At 33.0% G+C, this 21,486-nt stretch overlaps 1 protein-coding gene across 1 annotated transcript in view; it reads right to left on the reverse strand.

The window, feature by feature from the left end:
- Hr51 (photoreceptor-specific nuclear hormone receptor 51) overlaps positions 1–21,486 on the reverse strand; it is a 301,348-nt gene that overhangs the window by 49,151 nt on the left and 230,711 nt on the right. The window contains exon 8 of the mRNA XM_017609752.1: positions 6,866–7,027. Within this exon, the coding sequence (XP_017465241.1) occupies positions 6,866–7,027 (162 nt within the window). The remainder of the gene's footprint in view (positions 1–6,865; positions 7,028–21,486) is intronic.

The following is a 21,486-nucleotide window of genomic DNA, read 5'->3' on the forward strand; positions in this document are numbered from 1 at the left end:
TTTTACATATTCAAAGCTTTTAGGTATTTTTATGCCGAAAACTAAATATGTATTATTTAGAATTACTGTGCCTAATTGTAGATATTTAAGTTTATTATAATCGATATTATATTTTATTATTTCCTCACTTGTTAATATATTTGGATGTATTATCCCATATTTGGCTGATACAATGTTTTCTTGAAGGTGTTCAATTTTACTTTTCAGTAATTGAATTTTTGTATATTGATCTAAGTATAAATTTTGTTTATATTCGTCATACATGAATTTGTTTATTGAGTTCAGCTCTTTTTCTATTTTTACTCTATCACTTTTAACAATTTCTTTGAGATGTTCAATAGCTGAGGCGAAATAATCATTTATTTTGATTTGTTGGTTAATTGTGTTGTTTGTCCGTAAAAGATGTGCTTGTATATTTTGTCTGTCGTCCTCATCCATTGTACCAAATAGCCATTTTGACATACTGCCTACTGCATTAATTAATCCTCGCTTGTTTCTAGTTCTAATTGGGATAAGTGTCAGTAATTATATTGTCGTTCAGATAGTTCCGAAAAAATTCCTACTTTTCCCTTTGTTATATATTTCCTAAATATATCACCTAGTCTACCAAAATCAGATTCCGAAACGAAAATAATTCTTTTCCCATGTATCATTTTTATCTCTTCTGTCCTATTATTTGTTAAAATAATTTGTGTTTTATATTTGTTGACTATCTCTTCTTTGATATAAAAATGATCATGCAAATTTTCTTCAGCTGAATGGACCGTTTGCATTGACGCATCATCCTCGAGATCGTCGATTATGTTCAGGTCGTATTCAATATTTTCGCCCGTATTTTCTTCACTATGTTCTATTCTGCTCAAGAAATCGGCTACTTTATTTTCCTTACCCTTCAAATATTCAATGTCAAATTGATATTCTCCTAGTTTTAATAACCATCTCTGATGACGTGGTGACATGTCCTTTCCTCTGTATTTAGAGTGTAAAAATTTTATGGGTTGGTGGTCTGTTACAATTTTGAATTTCCTTCCGTACAAATATGGTCTGAAGTAATTCACGCTCCACATAATAGCTAAGAATTCCTTATCCGTAGCTGAATAGTTTCGTTCGTGATTATTTAGCGTTCTTGATGCATAGCAAATTGGGTGTCCTTCTTGTGATATAAAAGCGCCAATTGCATAATTTGATGCATCAGTTGTTAATGTAAATTCTTTTTCGAAATTTGGATATCTTAAAATTGGGTGTGAACTAATTAATTGTTTGAGCTTAACAAAAGCTTCTATATAAGAAGGGTCCTTAGTGTTGATTCTTACTCCCTTTTTTAAATATTTCGTAATTGGTTGTGCTACCTTTGCGTAATCTTTGACAAATTTTAGGTAGTACCCTGTTTTCTGTTCTAGGTAGTTCTAACTCTTCTATATCTTTTATTTTATCTGGGTTAGGCTTCATACCCTCCTTCGTTAGTACGTGTCCTAAGAACTCAGTTTCTCTCTTTAAAAAATTACATTTGTCCACTTGCATTTTTAAATTTTTTTTCTCTAGGACCTTAAAAATATCTTTGATTGCCTTTATGTGTTCCTGCAACGTTGTGCTGAAAATTAGAATGTCATCTAAGTAAACAACATACGTCTTGTTTATGAAATCTCGAAGAATTTCGTTCATAAGACGCTGGAAGATTGCAGGTGCGTTCTTTAACCCAAATGGCATCCTTGTAAATTCATACAGACCATGAGGTGTAACGAACGCAGTTTTGCACCTGTCTTCCTCTTTAATTGTAATTTGATGATATCCCTTAGCAAGGTCTAGTGTCGTGAAGTATTGGGCACGTCCCAATTTATCTAATATTGAATCAATGTTAGGTAACGGATATTTATCATCGATTGTTACCTCGTTCAATTTTCTATAATCTACTACTATTCTGTACTTTCTTTTTCCTGAGTTATCGATTTTCTTTGGGATTACTAATAAGGGACTGGAGTACCTGGAATTACTTTTTCTTATAATACCTTGCTCCTCCATCTCTTTAATTTGCCTACGAACTTCCTCTTCATGTTGTGGTGGGTGTCTGTATAATTTCGAGTTTATTTGCTCGTCCGTAGTGGTCCTAATTTCATGTTGAATTTCTGTGGTGCTCGTTAACTTTTCACCCTCTTTAAATAATAGTTTTTCAAATGTTTTTAGTAGTTTGGCTACTTCTTTATACTCTTCTGTATTTAAATGCTCTAACTGTATTCCTTTAATTTTATCTTTTGTCGCTTCCACCGCACAAATTTCTTTAAAATTAAAAGGGTTATTTACAAATTTTGTTTCTTTTTCATGTAAAGTTACTTTTCCATCCACCAGATTTATCATGGTGTTCAAATGGTTTAATAAGTCAATTCCTATTATATAATTGTATTTTCTACCTCTTAGTGGTGTTGATTTCCATTTTATATACGCATTATCAGGTAAATTAAATTCCTTTGGTGCTCTAGTATGCACTTCATGAGTAATTTTCTCCTTACTTGTTACTGTGCTGATTATTATTTCATCTTTAAGGGGTATTTTCCTAAAATCATTTAGTTCAGCGTCTACTAAACTTATGTTCGCCCCTGTATCCACTAAGGCAATGTACTTTTTTTTGTCAATAGTTACTTCTATTCTCGGTAACCCGTCCGAGGCTTCCTTATAAAAAAATTCCGTTATTTACTTCTTTATATTCTTCAGATTCTCTATTGCTTTGCCTAGGCGATTGGAAGCGATTTTGGCTGCTACTGCTGCTAGTGTGTCCTGCGATTCGAGATCTGTCTTGGTCAGTTTCTACGTTATCAATTTCCATTGGTTCGACTTGGTTTTGTCTAGGTTGATTCTGACGGTATTGACCGGAATTCTGTTTAGGGTTTCCAGTCGTTTGTTGTCGTTGAAAATTACCTGAATTCATCTGTCTATTATTGTTAGTATATCTTCCGCTAAAATTCTGCTTATATTGCCCTGACACATTATATCTAGCATCATTTTGATTACCTTGATTATTTGCACCTGGTCCCGTGCTTTGATTCTTATCAAAATTTTTGTTGTATTTCTGACCTCTATCGGGATACTTATTATTCCATTTATCTGTGGAATTGTCCCCCTTTGTTTTAAACTTCCTATACTCTGGTCTAATGCAACTATCCTCAAATCTTCTACTCGTCCTTATTTTTATTACATTGTTCAAGTTTCCTTCGTCATAAATCTTGTCTAGTAATACTCCTTGTGTCATATCTTTTATTGTATTTACTAGTAAACTCTCCATATTGCTTAAGTCGATGTAGTGGTCACCCCTATAGTAAACCGTCAGTTCGTCCGCTTTATATTTAATATTTTGCACTTCTATCATTAATTCATTAACTGAGCTTACCTTTAGGTTGGCTACCTTTCTATATAAGTGGTGAGGCTCGACGTCTGGTCGGTACCGTAATTTTAAAGTCTCCTTAATTAGCTGCCAATTGTCCGGCTGTGGGATGTTTATTATTACGTTTTTCGCCTGTCCTTGGATAGTCCTGTAGAAAATTGATCTAACCACCTCCTTCTGTAGTTCATTATTATTTATTGTGGATAATAAGTATTCTATGCTGCTGAAGAATGAGTTGACCGTTATTTCCCCCGTTCCTGTGAAAATAGGTAAACTGTTCACGGTTTTCATAAGACTATGTCTGCTGCTGTTGTTGTCCTCCGTTCTGCTCCTTAGTTCTAAATAGGCTTGCCGCATTTGTTCTAGCTGCTGTTCTCTTCTTGCCAGCTCCTCCACTAAGTCTACGGCGGGTATTTGAATCTGTTCGTTAGCCATTCTCCTTTGGTCGAAGATTTGTTGTCTCTTTGAAGAAATCGTGCTGTTGAATTTAAATGCTTTGGTGTAACACTTTATTTACTTTGTGTTCACTTGCACAGCACTTTGAACGTTTTCTGTAAGTGGTGATTTCCGTTCTATATTCGGTGGAAACCACTGCACTTTATGTTGTTCTTATGTATCCTGGACTGTTTTAACTATAAGGCGTTTACTGCACGTTTTTGTGGCTTCTGCTTATTCATTGAATAGCGTTCACTGCACTTTTTGTGGTATTTACTTTAGTTTTTTTTTTTTCAAAACAGTCAATTTATGATTTATATTAATTATTCTTGTTATATCCTGGAGGGTCTGGTCAACGTCTTATCGTTGGCTACAGATTCGCAGGATTAAATTGGGAATTATTATTTGTACAGGATATTTTAAACGATTTTTTTTTTCCGAACGCGGTTCGAATCACTGGATCCTTGTTCACGATATTTACTTTATTTCGGTTTACTTACAAGGATCCTACCGACTGCGCCATTCAAGTAATTTCCGTGCGTCCGGGCGTTTTTAAAAAATAGTTTTACACGATTAACCAAAAGACAACAAGTGGGTTTGGGCTCTCGAATCAGACTGAATTAAATTATTTATTCAATTTAAAATGAAGCTTATATTCTAGTTACAATATTTGCTTACTAATTACTTTTGGCATATGAATTTAATAAAACTGCTTGCTAATCAATTTGTTCCATGTGAACTAAATAAAACTGCTTGCTAATCAATATGTTCCCCAATTTACTAATTCTCGGAAATTTGGTGTCTTTTTGATTTTCAATTTCTCTTTTTGTGTACAACTTTTGCAATATGCCGGAAATGGTTTTATGTTTCAACTTTATTAATTTGCTTCAAGAATTCTTCATACTTATCAATTGCACCGTCACACAGTGCTGTATGAGCGGGCAAAAATCAAAAAAATTGTTGCCACGTATGTCAACGTGTTTGGTATCGTTGGAAAGGAAATTTATCCTAGATTAAGGATCTGGACTTAGTTTTTGTTTTTATCTCATAAGGTTCTCACTAAAACCTCTTAAAGTTGTGTGTTTTTTATATATTTTTTAATGCCTTTAGCTGGAGTCTTTAAAAAAAAATTGCTAAAAATACAATTTATCATACTTTATCTTAAGACACAATTTTTCTAATTAGAAAATCTGTAAGGAAACCACTCTATAGAGCTTTTTAAAAAATATTGAGTTTCCTGGCTGGAATGGCCTATTTGCTACACCCTAAAATTTGTTGCAGAAAATTTAAAAAATTCCTAAGTTTACAAAGGGATAAAAAAAAAATATGTAAAAGTATGTTTTTTTTTATTCTTTTATTTGAAAGAAGGGGCATTTTTCTTTGAAATAAAAAAAAAAGTCTGCAGACTCATTGCGCTTTTCGAAGAAAATCGTTTTTTTTAAGGTTATAAAAAAAACTTTTGCAAAAAAAAAATTTCACTGATTACAGTTACCATAGTACTTTCCATTACTTAAATGTCAAAACATTCTTTAAAAATAGTAAAGTTTATTACTGTAGACACACGCGGTAGTGTTCTGTGCTGTGTAGTGAAGCGTAAAATAGTGAAAAAACTAATATTAATATGAATTCAATTATAAAAAACTCAATTTTAGCTGATATCTGGATTTCTACTCGTCCATCAGATAGAGTGTCTGCATTATCTGCATTTTTTGAAGACAAATTAATACACGCTAAATGCGACAAAGCACTTACTATGGGACCACCTCTGAGACACTGCCTTTCCGATGCAAAAATAATTATCGAAATGGGTTGACGTGGTTCAAAGTTATGCGGTAACATACATAAAAAAAAATATTCCGACGAACTGATAACCGCCTCCTTTTTTGGAAGTCGGTTAAAAACAGTATGTTTGAGATGGAATAGCATGATATAACACCTTGTTTAAGTTAACATACGGTGACCATATTCTTCAATAAAAAATAAAGGACAAAACAATTTACATCTATATACTTGTAGTTTGTTCGCATTACTTGAAAACAAAATAAAAATTAATAAAACAATTCATCTTTAAAAAAAAATATTTGCGTCTAAATAACACTAAGTGTCGTGTTTATTTTATTTGATGTGGTTTTTGCTTCTTTTTGTTGAATTTCTTTTGTTTTGTCGTGAAAAATTTCAAATGTGTCAGTAAAAAAAAATTTGTCACCCATACAGAATTGGGTTATTACGGCTCTATTCTGTATCACTGAAAAATACTTGTCAAAGTTTTTATTACGGAAAAATATGTGTATGAAAAAGTTTAAATTTATCAATAAAAAAATTTGTGTCACCTATATTATTGGGCTATTAATCTTAAATAAAGGAATTGTATGCTTTCTGAATGCTCTTTAGTAATTGAAATTTATTTGGTAGGTTGTAAACGGTTTTGGTCGGATTTAGGAAGAAAATTGGTAGGGGGAAAAAATTGTTAGTGGCAACGCTGAGCCAAAGTCAGCTTCGATGACAGTGCTTGGTTAAAAAATGCTTCTTATCATGACTATTGCACATTTCAAATACTTCTGGTTTGCAAAATTATACAAGTGATTTGGAATTTTGTGTCCTTTTCATTTAAAAGTAAAAAAGGGTTTATGTCACTATATAAGGAATGACATGTCCCCAATTTCAAAATTGGGATTACGATACTTGCGGCTGTGTCACGGCACCTATCAGAGCACACGCGAATTAACCAGCAAATGTCTAATAAATCCCAAGAAGGTGCGGTAGAACCACTTAGGGCCTGTTGTTCAATATCTGGTTATCACTACCTCCCAGTTAGACGACGATTTCGTTGTCATGCGATCCATAAAGCAGTCGATGTATTTAACTGGAGCTTTTACCTCCAATTTGTGTTAACCATACATTGAACAACCGGGCCGTTTTCATCAACTCTGGTTAACGCTAATCCCCCGTTAAACATCGATGCCGACGACACCGACGGAGTGTTATATGCATGGAGTCGGTAACATACATACATAGTTACGTACATAATTACGCATGGAGATGAATACGAGTACATACCTCTTCTTTAGACACACAGTTCTCATTGTCAGGGCCGCTGTCATAGTTGTTACAATGTTCGGAAACTGAGAACAGATGGCAACCTGTTGGGTCCAAAGGAATACACCACTGAATAGCGTTGAGTAAAAATAGGTCCGACCACGATTCTTCCAATAAAATAACCTAGAATTGAATAAAACAAGAATGTATACTTATACACAAGAATACATAAGTATGAACGAATAAAGTCTTCCAGGGACGAGTAATTGTTCGGGAATACATTTCTTTTGGTCTTATTCTCGTCATTTGTTAACATGGCCCCATGTCTTTTGTTGTAGAAAAGTTGTTGGACTACTGTAGCGTATGCTCATGACATCATTTTTGAGATCCTTCTTATTGCTAAAGAGCCTTCAAGAGATCTTACATTTAATTAACAAAAGAGGATGCTCAGTGTCATTAAAATCAAGTTATAAGCAGAGTTGGGCATTATTTGAATAAATTGTTATTTAAATAATTATTCGAATAAAATTTTATAAGTAATATAATTATTCACAAATAATTCATTCACGAAATAAAATATATTAACCGATTTTCAAAAAATTGGTACCGTTGTAAAGGCGAGTGAACCCTTTTCTTCTGAAATGCATATTTGCATACTTCGTATATAAAAAAAAATTAGAAAAACCACATTTAAAAGAAAAAATAACTTTTCTTATACAAAAAAAAATATTTTAAACAAAAAAATTACCAACCGATTTTTAAGCAATTGGTACCGTTGTAAGGGCGATTAAACCCCCTTTCTTCTGATATGCATATTTGTATACTTTGTATACAAAAATTTGTTTTTCTCAATGGAAAAAATACCAATTTTTTCTTATAAAAAATATTTTAAACAAAAAAAATACAATTAATAATACAATTGAATACTTTATTTAAATGAAACAGAAATTTATCTTTAATTTTTATATATAACCTGTAATGTAAAAAATCAAAAACCATGGTGTTTTTATATCTTTATAAATATTAGATCTGCAAAAGTATCGATAGTCGCCGTACTCGACGTTTTCGATATTTAAGAGCCAAAAACTCGATATATCGATATATATCGTTAATTTTTGATTCTACACTTAAAAACATCTACTCAGTCAAAAAATTTTATTATATATATGAGGTACATATCTGTATTCGTATGAAAAAGTAGCTTATGTCGAAGGGCTGGATTTAGCATAAATCGGCATTCGCAGCATGCGATTGCGAATGACTCACAGGAACAACGTTTGGCAAATAAACGTGCCAGAAATAGTTAAGATACTAGCAAGTCAATATTCTTATTAAGTCTCATCGAAAAATTTCTTGTCGTTTAAAGAATAAAGGGAATGCCGCATTATACTAAATCCAGCCTTTCGACATAAGCTACTTTTCCATACGAACACAGATATGTATGTATGAACAGTGACCCACACTCAAAATCACACAGTGATATTATCCAGTATTCGCAAAGATTTTTCATTCTATATTTTTTTCATTTTTTTTTATAAAAGTATAGCCAAAAGCCATATAAACCTAAATTGCAAAATTTGTGCAAAAATTAAAAAAAAATCAGAAAAGTTTCTTAAAAATTGCGAACTTTTTAATAAAAATTTCTATTAAAAAAAGTTATATGCAGATTAAATATGCAGTTAAATCAGTCGCCGATGTTGTTTGGCGCAAAAATAAGTAATGATAAAATGGCTAAGCCATACTCGATATCGAAAAAAATATCGATGTCTGCAAAAAAAACAATTACTCGATATATCGATACTGACATCGATATATTTGCAACTCTACTTTATATGCCTTAGACTTCTGTTGCATATAGTTTTGCTTTATTTTTAACAGGACTGTGGGGGAACAAGAACAAATTAACGCTTAAAACACTAGTAATTATTTGTTTCATTTAAATACGGTATTAAATTGTATTACTAATTAGTAATGTTTTTGTTGAATTTTTTTATAAGAAAAAATTGCTTTTTTCCTTTTAAGTGCTTTTTCTCCAATTTTTATATACGAAGTATACAAATATGCATATTAGACGAAAGGGGGTTTAATCGCCTTAACAACGATGCCAAGTTTTTAAAAATCGGTGGGTAAATTTTTTGTTTAAAATATTTTTTGATAAAAAAAAATTTTTTTTGCTTTCAAGTTTTTTTTCAAATTTTCATTCACGAGGTATACAAATATGCATATCAGAAGAAAGGGGTTTACAACGAAACCAATTTTTTAAAAATCGGTTAGTAATTTTTATGCTTAAAATATTTTTTTTACATGAAAAAAGTATTTTTTCCTTTAAATGTGTTTTTTTTCCAAATTTTTATATACGAAATATACAAATATGCATATCACAAGAAAGGAGGTGAAATCACCTTTACAACGACATAAATCTTAAAAAATTAGTTTAAAATTTTCTGAATTATTAAGTTTTTAATTTTTCGAAGATCTGACCCGTTATAGCTCCTGTAATATAAGTTTTCATAAAAAAAGTTATATACCATATGAATAAGAGAGAAAGACGGACCACGCCTGTGTTTTTACTTTTTCGCTTTGTACATGGAATAATTAAAAATAATTTTTTACCAAAGGTCCAATTTCGAACTTCGAAGGCCCATATCTCGATTTCGGAGTCTAACTTCGAAAAACGGAGAACTTACTTTTTTTACTTATGACTCAATCTCTTAAAAAAAGTTGGTTTGGTCCAATACCCAGCCGAGTGCTGTACAGTGCTATTGGATCAAGAATACTAGCCCATTCGCGCTTGTTTCGCGGCCGCTGATAAGATCTTTTGCGTTGGCCAATGCAATAGCGTTGAAAAGCAAATATGGGTAAAGTAAAAATTCTTCATTTAGGTTGAAACAACAAAAGAGCAGAACCCTTCTCACACATATTTCTGCCAAAAATAGTATCGCTCTGATGTTATATGCAAAAAAATCTTTTTCGTTTTCATGAGCTTTACCGACGGTCTTATTTCCACCTGTGAGATCTATTCTAAGCGTGCGTAATCTTCTTCTATGATCTTGCAACTACAACATTGGTCTGATGCGTCAACCTCTAGTCTTATGTCATGTAAGCCAACAAAAGTCCTTATAAGGAAGCTGAAGAGCTCAGGTGTGCCTCTTGTATTATAGGAGAGCCAAAAATCCTCGATGTTTCACAGGACGAAAAGTTTTCCCGCACGTTCAAATTTGGCCATTGATGTACCAACCACGTTGTCTTTCTTGGAAGGATGTCCGACTTTCCTTGCTAATTCGCCAAATTTAAAATATCCATGAGCTGGTTTCCTTGAGTCTTACTTCTGCAGCAATGCCCGCCCGAGCAATTTCATCAAGCGGAGGTAGGTTCAAGGTTGCATTTAGGGTGTATGACGACGTGAGAAATCGTAAATTAGTATAATATAAACATAGGAAACNAAATATTTGGACTGCAGCGCCATTATGAATTGCAACCTGATTGTACAATAAATACGGATTTTCTAAATAACTCAACTGCACCGCCAACTAGCGGCTCTTTTTCGCATAAGTATTTTTCATCGTGCAGGTAGAACACATGAATTTGGACGAAATNTCAGGTGTGCCTCTTGTATTATAGGAGAGCCAAAAATCCTCGATGTTTCACAGGACGAAAAGTTTTCCCGCACGTTCAAATTTGGCCATTGATGTACCAACCACGTTGTCTTTCTTGGAAGGATGTCCGACTTTCCTTGCTAATTCGCCAAATTTAAAATATCCATGAGCTGGTTTCCTTGAGTCTTACTTCTGCAGCAATGCCCGCCCGAGCAATTTCATCAAGCGGAGGTAGGTTCAAGGTTGCATTTAGGGTGTATGACGACGTGAGAAATCGTAAATTAGTATAATATAAACATAGGAAACAAGAAGCCCAGACATATGGGGTTTCTAAATCAAGGAATGAAACCGATTCAAAATAACGTGCCGGTTTGGGTTTCGGTTTTGCCAAGTGTTTCGGTTTCGGTTTTGGTTTCGTTCTTCAAAATTTATTTCGGTTTTGGTTTCGGTTTCGGTTTTTCACAGAAATTTTGTTGATATTATTTAAATCACAATGTCTTAAACGTTGAGGAAAGAAAATCGAAAATTACANCCGCCAACTAGCGGCTCTTTTTCGCATAAGTATTTTTCATCGTGCAGGTAGAACACATGAATTTGGACGAAATTGGTTCATAAATACGACTTTTATAAATAACTCGGCGCCATCGCCACCAACGAGTTTTCTTGTAGCCTTTAATAGGACTTTATACGCAGTGAATAACCTCCGAAAATTTGACTTAAATGTATACAGGGGTTTGAGTTAATTCCGAACAACGAAAACAGCTATCATTTTATACATAAATACATATATGTACATATCTATGTATATACATAGATTACTTATTTTATCTTCATTAATTATTCGAATTACGAATAAAATAATTTATACAAAGATTACTTGTTTTATCTAAAAATAAAATAATTAAAAAATTATTAATTAAAATAATTTATCCTCCACTCGAATAGTTTTTCTTTGAATAAATAAAGTTATTTATTATTTACGAATAACAAGAAACACAATTTATTAATTTGTCATTCTTCATTCGAATAAATTTTGCTCAACTCTGGTTAAAAGGCCACTTCGAGTTCTAATCTCTTCTATAAGTCCTATGCTTACCTTTAATGTGTGAGCACTACACGGGACATTATTTTGTTGAAACACTCATCGAGGGGAAAGCTCCACTCTGGAGAGTCATTTATATTCCAAAATGTAATGTGTTTGTAGTTACCTCTATTTCATGTAAAGCTCTACCCAGAATTGCAACGGACGACGGTGAAGCGATCGTCGGTTAACCGCTGTCAAAATTAAAACTCACAAAGGCATATAGAATGGCTTAATATTGCGGTGGCAGCGTTTTTACCGCCGAAGTTTTCGGTTGATTTAAATTTATTTATATTTTTACCGCCCAGCGGGGACGGAACAATGTTTATCGAGTGTTGATTGATTTTATTATTTTCACAAGTTTGAAAATGTTTTCATCCATTTTTATTTCCAGCAAATCTACATACACGAACGTACTGAAAAAAATATTTAATTTTCATTATAATTTTCAAATCAAAATGACAACTGACGGAAGCCGACATGCGCCGCAATCGCGTTTACTCTGACGGATTTCACTGCGGCAACTGTTTAACTGTTACCTACCGCCGACCGCTTTACCGTCGTCCGCAGTAATTCTGGGTAGTTAATGCCGAATTTCCACTAGGCATTATAATGCCAAAAAATGTGCGCCATTTGAAAAATGCCATGTGGAAACAGACATAAGACTATTTTTATGAATGGCACGGATATTTTTTAATGCTTAACATTGTCATTAAAAATTTTGTCATATTTAATGCCTAGTGGAAATTCAGCGAAAGGAACGGAAAACCAGAATACTATCGTCTCCATGGTTCATGTTATACCTTTGAATTCAATTCTTTTCATAATGCCCCGTTTACATTATGACAGTAGCATGCCAGTCCAATGAGTCAGGCCAGCGCTGGACTAGCACGTCGACTGCCGACGATTGTATGGCAATATGCCAGTTGTTCAGAAGACCGTGAAATGAAAAATACAGTGACAATGAAAGAGATTCAATTATTAGACATCATTACGTTAACCATGAGTCGTAGTGAACAGGACTGAAAAATTAGTTCAGGAAAAAGCAATTAGGGCCGTTTTTCAACGTCCGGTTAACACAAATCGTAGGTAGAATCTCCGATTAAATACAAAAATGTGGCCCAGCAATACTTTTGGGGAAACTGAATTCTGAACATCCCTCGGAATACAGATTGGCGATGAGAATGACAGCAGAAAACTTTGCAGAGCCATTAGCATTATTTGCAAATAATCCTCAACGCAGCAATACGGTGCTTAGAGAAGCTATACCAGCGAAATTAAAAACTAGAAGTCACTCTTTCTTACTTATGTACGGGAAATAGTTACAGAAGCCTTAGCCTTATGTTCTTATTGCTGTATAAAAAGTATCCCAATCGCCTAATTAGTATAATTATCCTAATTTTAAATAAGTCACAAACTTTATTTTGTAATTTATTTCTTAGTTTTTAAACCATTTAAAATTTGGGATTATGTCACCGTTTATGTTATTATTTATTTATTTATTTATCAATCAGTCTATGAAACAATAATTGCTTTATGTATTTATCAATCAGTCTATGAATCAATAATTTCTTATATTTAACAAAAACGCTTAAGCTAGGGCACCAAATTAAGAATATTAGTAAAAATTGACTTCGGTAGGGAGAAACCAAGGCCGCTCAGGGATGCCATCTCGTGGGGAATTCCCCGATTTGCGTGGAATTTAAGTTTGCGTGGGGGAATCGGGGAATGGACTGTTTTTTGTGGGAAATTTAAGACGCTGTGACATAAGCAACTATGTACCTATTATTTGAATTTTTTGGCACCTTTTAATTTAATTTTATATGTTCATCCTTTAACAAGAACCGTATAAATCTATGTTTCGAACTTTGTGCCATATTTAAAAAACAAATTCAACGAACTTTCCTTAAAATTTCGAGCTTTATAATAACATTTTTTTAGAAAGATTTTGAGTATGCAGTTTTGTAGCTTGTTCAATTCTAGTACGAAAAGGTTTCAAATGGCTAAAAATTACCGAACCAAAATTTTTAGCCACTTGAAACTTGCACTTTATTACACTAGAATTGAGTGGGCTACAAACCTCCTTACTCAACATATTATTATTAAGCTCGAAATTTTTACGAAAGTTCGCTGAATTTGTTTTTTAAATATTGCACAGTTTTTGGTTAAGGATGAACTATACTTTTATAAAAAAATTACTTAAATTAAATAATAAAAATAAACAATAATAGTTGTGAAAACTTGTCAAAATTTGGTGAGAAAAAATTTTACGAAATTTCGGGCAAAATCGGGGAATTTCATTATCGAAATCGGGGAATACTCAAAAATGAGTTGGCTACCCTGAGGTTGATAGGAGTTGAGACCTGGTTAAATTCACAAATTGTCCGGCATTATTACGCGCATAATTCGTTCTGAAGCTTTCAGCATAGAAAAGCAGGGAAGCACGAAGATACCTCCTCGCTACATTAAAATTTATTGTACCCAAAAGCTGCGGACAGTCATACGATCCTTGGATAATGCAAAAAATAAAAGTTAAATACAATATTGACCTTCTTTTATCTAAAGGTTTTAGGGTATGGGATCAGAGAAGCGCAGTCAACGTTGGTTGGCAAATTTGAGCAACACTTTCGGAACGCGTTCAATCCTATCAATATGGAACTGATGGAAAGGACGCCAGATTATTGCTGCATAATTGCGGTGACCATCCGTCCTTTATTTTAAAGGACAGTCCTTTATTTTAACCCCCTGTCCTTTATAATTTTTTTCAAAATAAAGGACGCCATTTGTCCTTTATTTCTTAAACTGTCCTTTAAATGTGCTTTCGATTTTGCAGAGGTCAATTTTTAAACAGAGAATATGAAAAAATAAAATACCCCTCATAAAATATAATGTCAACCTTCGCCAGTTTATTTCGTTTCCAGTTCCACTGAAAAATAACAATATACCGCCGCTGGCTTCGTCGTGTAGTACGAAAATTGATAAAGGTATTTTGGCAGCAAAGGATGACAAAGTGCTTTATAAGGATTTGGTTTCATTTTTCGGAATCGGTTAAAATCCGGTTACAACGCTTTTCGAGAAGGGGAACTTACACAATTAAATAGTATAATTAACTGGTAAATTTGATCTAAATAACGATATGCTTGAGGTACTTGTATTATACCTATGTATCATTTTGAAAAAATGTCCTTTATTTTACGTTGGTTAATATGGTCACCGTATGCATAATCCAGATGAGAGCATACGAAAGAGGTATATAGCAGTTTTTTGTTTGAAAACATCGATGCTCCCACAACAAACATCGATGTTAAAAAACATCGGTTATAAAAACGATACATCGATGTTTTACCGATGTTTTAATTTCTCATCTACTACACGAAATAAAATGTAGCCTAAAATATTTTCTAAACTCGAAAGAACTAGATTCTCATATCTGATACAAACCTTAACTTTATACAAAACTTTGAAAAACTCAACAAATTTTTAACTTAATTTTGAGCTTTTTCATCTTAATTTTTAGAAAAAGCCGCTAAAAATCTAGGCGATTTTGGTTTTGCTGACGGGGTTTTGCGCATTTTAGCATATAAAAGTAAATTGTAGAATTAAATGCGTAAGACATTTTGCAAACAAAATTAAAAAAATCAACGCCAGTTATTATAAATTGCCCCTTTTATATGAAAAAAACGCTAAAGCCGCCAGAGAAATTATTAAAAGGCAAAGCTATTTTTGGCCGCTTAAAACTTACACCTGTTTTATTAGAATTACATACCCAGAATTTTTCAAAATATTCAGACTAAAAAGTTTAAAATTTTGAGGAGAATTTGTGGAATTTTTTAAGTTCTGGTTATGGAATGAACAACATTTTTATCAAAAAAAATAACAAAAAAAAAAATTAACTTAAAAACGACAAATGTTTACAAAAATCAGCATGCACTCACGTTTGATCGCCAGTGTATGTATGTACAAGGGATGTTGCGAATGTGAAATTTTAGACATCCGCGGATGTGAATGCGGATGCGGAAGTCAAGTATTTTTAAGAAAAAATAAATAAATAAATAAATAAAGAAGTAAATATAATAAGTAAACTAAGTTATTTAGGTAAATAAAAAAATTTTAAAGTTAGCCATTTTTAATGTTTATTTTACTTAGTACTTGAATTTAAAAATTTAAAATTTTATTTAATAAAAAGTAATGAGGATGTATCCTCCTGACTTTCATGCTCACTTGAAGAATCTAGAATAATGGTGAGATCGTTGTTTAAACAGCGCTTACAAACCAAACCAGATGTGTCAGGTTTTTCTGAAGCTTTTTTAAAAGAATTCTTCATTCTCATTTCTTTTGCAGTTTCAGAATTTGGGGAACTTGTAACATCATCAGCGATTATAGTTTGTGTAATTCATTTTAATGGGTCTTCCGCGACTGGTTTGAATAATTTATGCTTATAGCGAGCTAGATAGGTGGATATGGAAAATAAATTATAGTTTTCCAAGAATGAAAATTTTCAACAAAATTCCGTTTTTAAGATCCTGGCTGCCAGCCGAATCGGATCAGAATATTGTTATTTAAAAAAAAAAACACCCCGTTTTTTTATAATCATTTGAATTATTGGAATCACGAATGATGAGGGTTTCAGATAGTTACGGAATTCTTACCTAATTAAAGGTCGGACCTATAGCTTTTTATATATTTTAGCATCGATTCTCTTTATAGCTAAATGTTGAAGATTTCTGCTGGAAATCCCTATTGTATAAGCTTAATCTTTCACTTCAAATAGCAATGAAGGGAGACGTAGGGGGAAAATTTTACCACAGAGGCCTTTAGGCAAGGATCCAATGTACATATTTATCTATGAAAAAATATTGTCCAACAAGTAAACAAAATTTCAGTCTTTAAAATTTTTCCTTAAAATAAATTCCCCAAAGAGCCACATTTGAAATAATTGAAACGAATACATATATCGTCACCATGATTCAATAACACTATGCGACAGTCAAAATCGGGATGGGATGAAACCAACGGGAAATGTTATATCGGTCAAAAACAAGTTATACGTGTCCCGGCGTTTCGCTGGGTCACGTCTAGGAATCGAGATATATATATAACTATCATATAGGGGAAATTGTCACCTTTGGTGGTCTTTTTTTGACATAACTCGAGAACCACTAGTCCGATTTTGCTCAAACAAATTTAAAAAAATTAAAAGTTACAATTCCTTTAATCTGTTCATATAACGTTTTTCTATATAATCAACAGTTTTAAAAAAATTTAATATTTTAGGCAAAAAATATTTTTTTTCTTCATACATTTATTTTTACCGGCAAAACTGTTGATTATATAGAAAAACGTTATATGAACAGATTAAAGGAATTGTAATTTTTAATTTTTTTAAATTTGTTTGAGCAAAATCGGACTAGTGGTTCTCGAGTTATGTCAAAAAAAGACCACCAAAGGTGACAATTTCCCCTATATGATAGTTATATATATATCTCGATTCCTAGACGTGACCCAGCGAAACGCCGGGACACGTATAACTTCTTTTTTACCGATATAACTTTCCCCGGTAGTTTGAACCCTTCCCGATCACTGACCCCTACCATTTGTCTCACAGTGTAATTAAAGGAGTGCTCATTATTGACATCAAGGCATATTCAACAAGGTAGAAGTGACAATTCAGTCGAGCTCTCTCATACCTGACTGTAATGTCAAAAAATGTAAACAAAGAAATTAACCCTTTGTTATGCATTTACCATATTTGATAGAACTCAACATCTTTGAAATGAAAGTTTTTGTAAATATGAAAATATTTAAAATCTCATTAGAATCAGCTTTATTTTATTTATTGAATTTTCGGTTTAATGTAAATGTGGAAATGCATACTTACACAAAATTACACACTAAATGAAACACACTCATTTATAAAACCGTTTTGACAATTTTCTTGCTTTTACTATCCCAATGTTTTTGAGCATTTATTTTTTTATTAAAATACTTAATTCTAAAGTATATTAGACATTAAAAAAGTTTGATTCTTCTAAATTTGCATCAGAACTTAACTTCAATAATTTAGCTATTGAATTTTTGCTATTCGAAATTTCATTAAATTTATTAAAAATTACTTTCAGTTTCTTTATGTCAACAAGGAATACTGGTTTAGGTTTTATCAGACCACTATTTGAAATTTGGCCTATCCATGTATGTATATTAAAGAGAGATTTTCTTTTCATATTCGGTATGATAAATCCTGCACCTGGGACCAAACGCGTCCACTTAGAAATACTCGGCTGCGATAGGCAACAAATAAAGTCACGACCACACGTGAAAAGTCTCCTAATGAAACATCGCAGCATTTTGCCCACCGTTGTCGCTTCACTTGACAATTCGAAGGTTTAAAATAACGCACAAGTTTGTTGTCCAGGCTCTTGATAACCACAACGCACCGCTCGCAATTCCTTTTCATTTTATTATGTATTTAAAATCAGTCACACAGCTCACAATTGAAAATTTATATTAAAAAAAAATGTTTGAATAGTATAGGGTGTTTTGAAAACATCGATGCATCGTTTACATCCCTACTCGTGACAGCTATGTGTGGGACAGTTGTCAGAGGTAGGTTTACTGGGTTGATAAGCTTTATTTGTTTGTTGAGGTGGACGCAGGGGAGGAGGGGGGATGCGCGGACTCGTCCATTATCTATATACCCCAAGGATGCATTGCAACCAGGGGCGTGAACCGGTTTTGAACCGGAAAACCGCTCTTTCCTATTAATTAACTGAACCATTAACCGAACCGAAATTTTCCACAAATGTTTGATCCGAACCGAAAACCGAACCACTTTTTATAAAGATTGAAAGGTTCGTTTCAACCAATTTCAATAGATAAATATACCCACTTTTTTTCTTTTTGGTAGGGCTGCCAGACGTCCCGGTTTTCCCGGACATGTCCCGGTTTCAGACTATTTGTCCCGGTGTCCCGGTCCAACCTTAAAATGTCCCGGGCTTCGTTTTAGTGTCCCGGTTTTTGATTTGATTGCACAAATTTGAATAAAAGTTCAAAAATCACTACAATAAGAGAAACAAGTAAGAGCAGCGCTGTCTTCGGCTATGCCGAAGGCTTCATACCTTTCATGAACATCTGCAAATTTTACTTTGACAGATTACTGCTTTTGAATACATCTGCATACATCGATAGAGGAGTTACATACTTATATAAAAAATCGCATCTAAACAATCAGAGGTATGGAAGATATACNATTAGTATATGTACCTAAATACGTTCAAAATGACGAGCACAGAGTTTTACAATTATATTAAGGAAAATACAGAAGTTTTGAAACAAGTTCACAGCAACGAAAAGTATTACTGATATTTTAATGTTATCTTGTACTTAAATTTTTTTCTTTCATGAAACTTAGACTTATAAGTACGTACAGATCACAATTTCTAATCAGATCTTTTAGAAAAATTTTGAAAATTTAGATTTGGAGCCAATTAATAAAGTGCAAGTGTGAAGTTGCCAGGAAATATCGTTGATTTTTAGCATTTATTTATTTTTTGCTGACTGTGTCTTCCATATAAAAACAATTATCGAACATAGTTTGTATGGAAGAATCTCTCAGTAAAACCAATACCAAAAATCAACTAAAATTTAATGGGCTGGAAAACTTCACTTTAAAAATTTGTTTAAAAAGTCTGATTAGAATGTTGCAAATTTGTACGCATATTTATTGAATTTTCCCGAGTTTAGCACAAAGTTTAAGAGACCCTCCCTAAAGTGTCCCGGTTTGGCAACAGAGATATCTGGCAGCCCTACTTTTTGGTAAACATGGTAATACCCACGATGTTTGTTTACCATGTGACAGTGGGCGCGTTTATAAGACGTAGCTGTTGCCCAACCCTTGGCTATTTGTCCTAGAAATGCACAGTTGAGTAGTTCCGCTCAGCTCAACAGTTGGCAACTTTCCGCCATTTTTTACAGCGGAAAATGTTTACGCTACCTGAACTCAACGTGTTGGGCTTAGCCTAAACAGCTGATCGAAAATACTTACGCCGCTTATATTAAATTTAACGCCGCTTCGTTACGTGGCAGTTGCAAACAAATTTATTATATTTTATATTACTAATGCAATAAAATAACTAGAATATTTTATAATAATACTACGTTTCTAAATATATGTTTTTAAGATGTTTGCTGTACAATTTTACACTGTTTAATTCATTGTAACATTGAACGATTTTTTCAACACGGTGGCAGCTCAGCGTTGAATTCTAAATACTATCGGCGCAACTATCTCTATTTGTTGCAATTTCATTTGTTTACATTTATCAGCTGTTCATTTGGCAGCATATTCATCAAGCCGTTTCTAAGACGTAATTGTTGGATTCAACAGTTGCCAGCAGTTTCGTAGCAGATCAGCTAAACAGCTACGTCTTATGAACGCGCCCAATATCAAATGTAAAGGCAACCCATCTCATTTGACAGACACTTGACCCTTAACCTTGTGCGTAATTTTTTTGTTTTTCGAACCGTTGAACCGAACCGAACCCCCGGTTCAAAGACCAAAAAAACCGCTTTGCCGAGCCAATCCAAAAGTGCAAAAACGGTTCGAACCGCTCAACCGAACCGACCAAATTTTTCATCCGGTTCACGTCCCTGATTGTAACGTTAATTTTAGTGTTTACTAAAAAAAGTAATCGTTCTGTTGAAACGATTCAGTTTTTTATCGTTTAGGTAATTATAAAATAGTTCTATTTTGGTTTTTAACAAAAATAAATTCTATCGTTAATGTTGAAACTGTAGCATGCATTTAGGTGCTAGGTGTTAATTAGTGAGCTGGCAATGGCATACTACAACAACTTTTCGTCGATTTATTTTGTTTCGATGTTAACGATTGATGACTTATTTCGTTTCAACGTTAACGATTGAGTTTTGTTTCGTTAATTCAGCTCTGAAACGAAACGAAATTATTTTGATAAGTTATTTTTGTGCATCAACAAAACTAAATCGATTCATATAGTTTGTTGAGCATCTCTGATATACCCTTGTGGTCAGCTGATTAAGTTAAGTTACATATTGACCAGTTTTGGTTTTTATTTTGTTAACCTAAAGTTTATAGTTTTTTTTTTATTAAAGGCTCACATTACCTAACCAGAACCACATAAATCTACATTTCAAACTTACAAAAATCATAAAAATTCAACAAACTTTAACAATTACACCCAAAATTTTTTAAACTTTTTGTTCAGAATTTTTAGGTATGTAGTTTTGTAGTCCATTAGATTTAAGTAAGTAAAAATGAAAATATCAAGACGCTAAGAAATCGCGTTCGTTTTTAATAATTTTTTTTTGGCTGGCGGTGCTAAGCATTTTCTTCTATATAAAAGGCACCATCCTAAGTTAAAACGTGAGTGAATTTAACACATACTTGGCTTCTTATATTTTTTAATAACTACTCTTTATATATGGACCATACTAAAAGCTCCTTTTCATATAAAAATTCGTACGTGTCCTACCCGTTACAAACGTTGTCCCACCCGTGACAGAGGAATTTCGGATTTTTTGTATAATAAAGCCATATTTTTTTTTTAGTTTTTGCTTTGTTTGTGTTTCTGGTTCTTTGTTTTATTATAAGATATCAAGTTCACACAGAAAAGTGAAATAAATTCGCAGAGTTTCAATAAAATATATCTGCTCCAAAAAGCAGAAGGTTTGTTTTGTCCCACCCGTGATAGAAGAAATAAATCAGATTTTTGCCATATAAAAGTAAGCTGGAATTTTTGTCGTATTTTGTATAACTCATATAATAGTCAATTAGGTGTAGCTTTATCAAAATGTAGAATTGTTGAGTACTTTATACTTAAATTTAAACAAGAAATAAATTTTTTTCTGTACAAATGTCCAACCCGTGACGGTGGAATCGCCCAAATGCAAAGCCCCCTTAAGTTAAAAAACTTTCTTTGAAGTTTCATTTG

This window comes from Rhagoletis zephyria, unplaced genomic scaffold (genome assembly GCF_001687245.7).
Source record: "Rhagoletis zephyria isolate East Lansing unplaced genomic scaffold, Rhagoletis_zephyria_1.1 Rzeph_scaffold_00253, whole genome shotgun sequence".
Lineage (NCBI taxonomy): Eukaryota > Metazoa > Arthropoda > Insecta > Diptera > Tephritidae > Rhagoletis > Rhagoletis zephyria.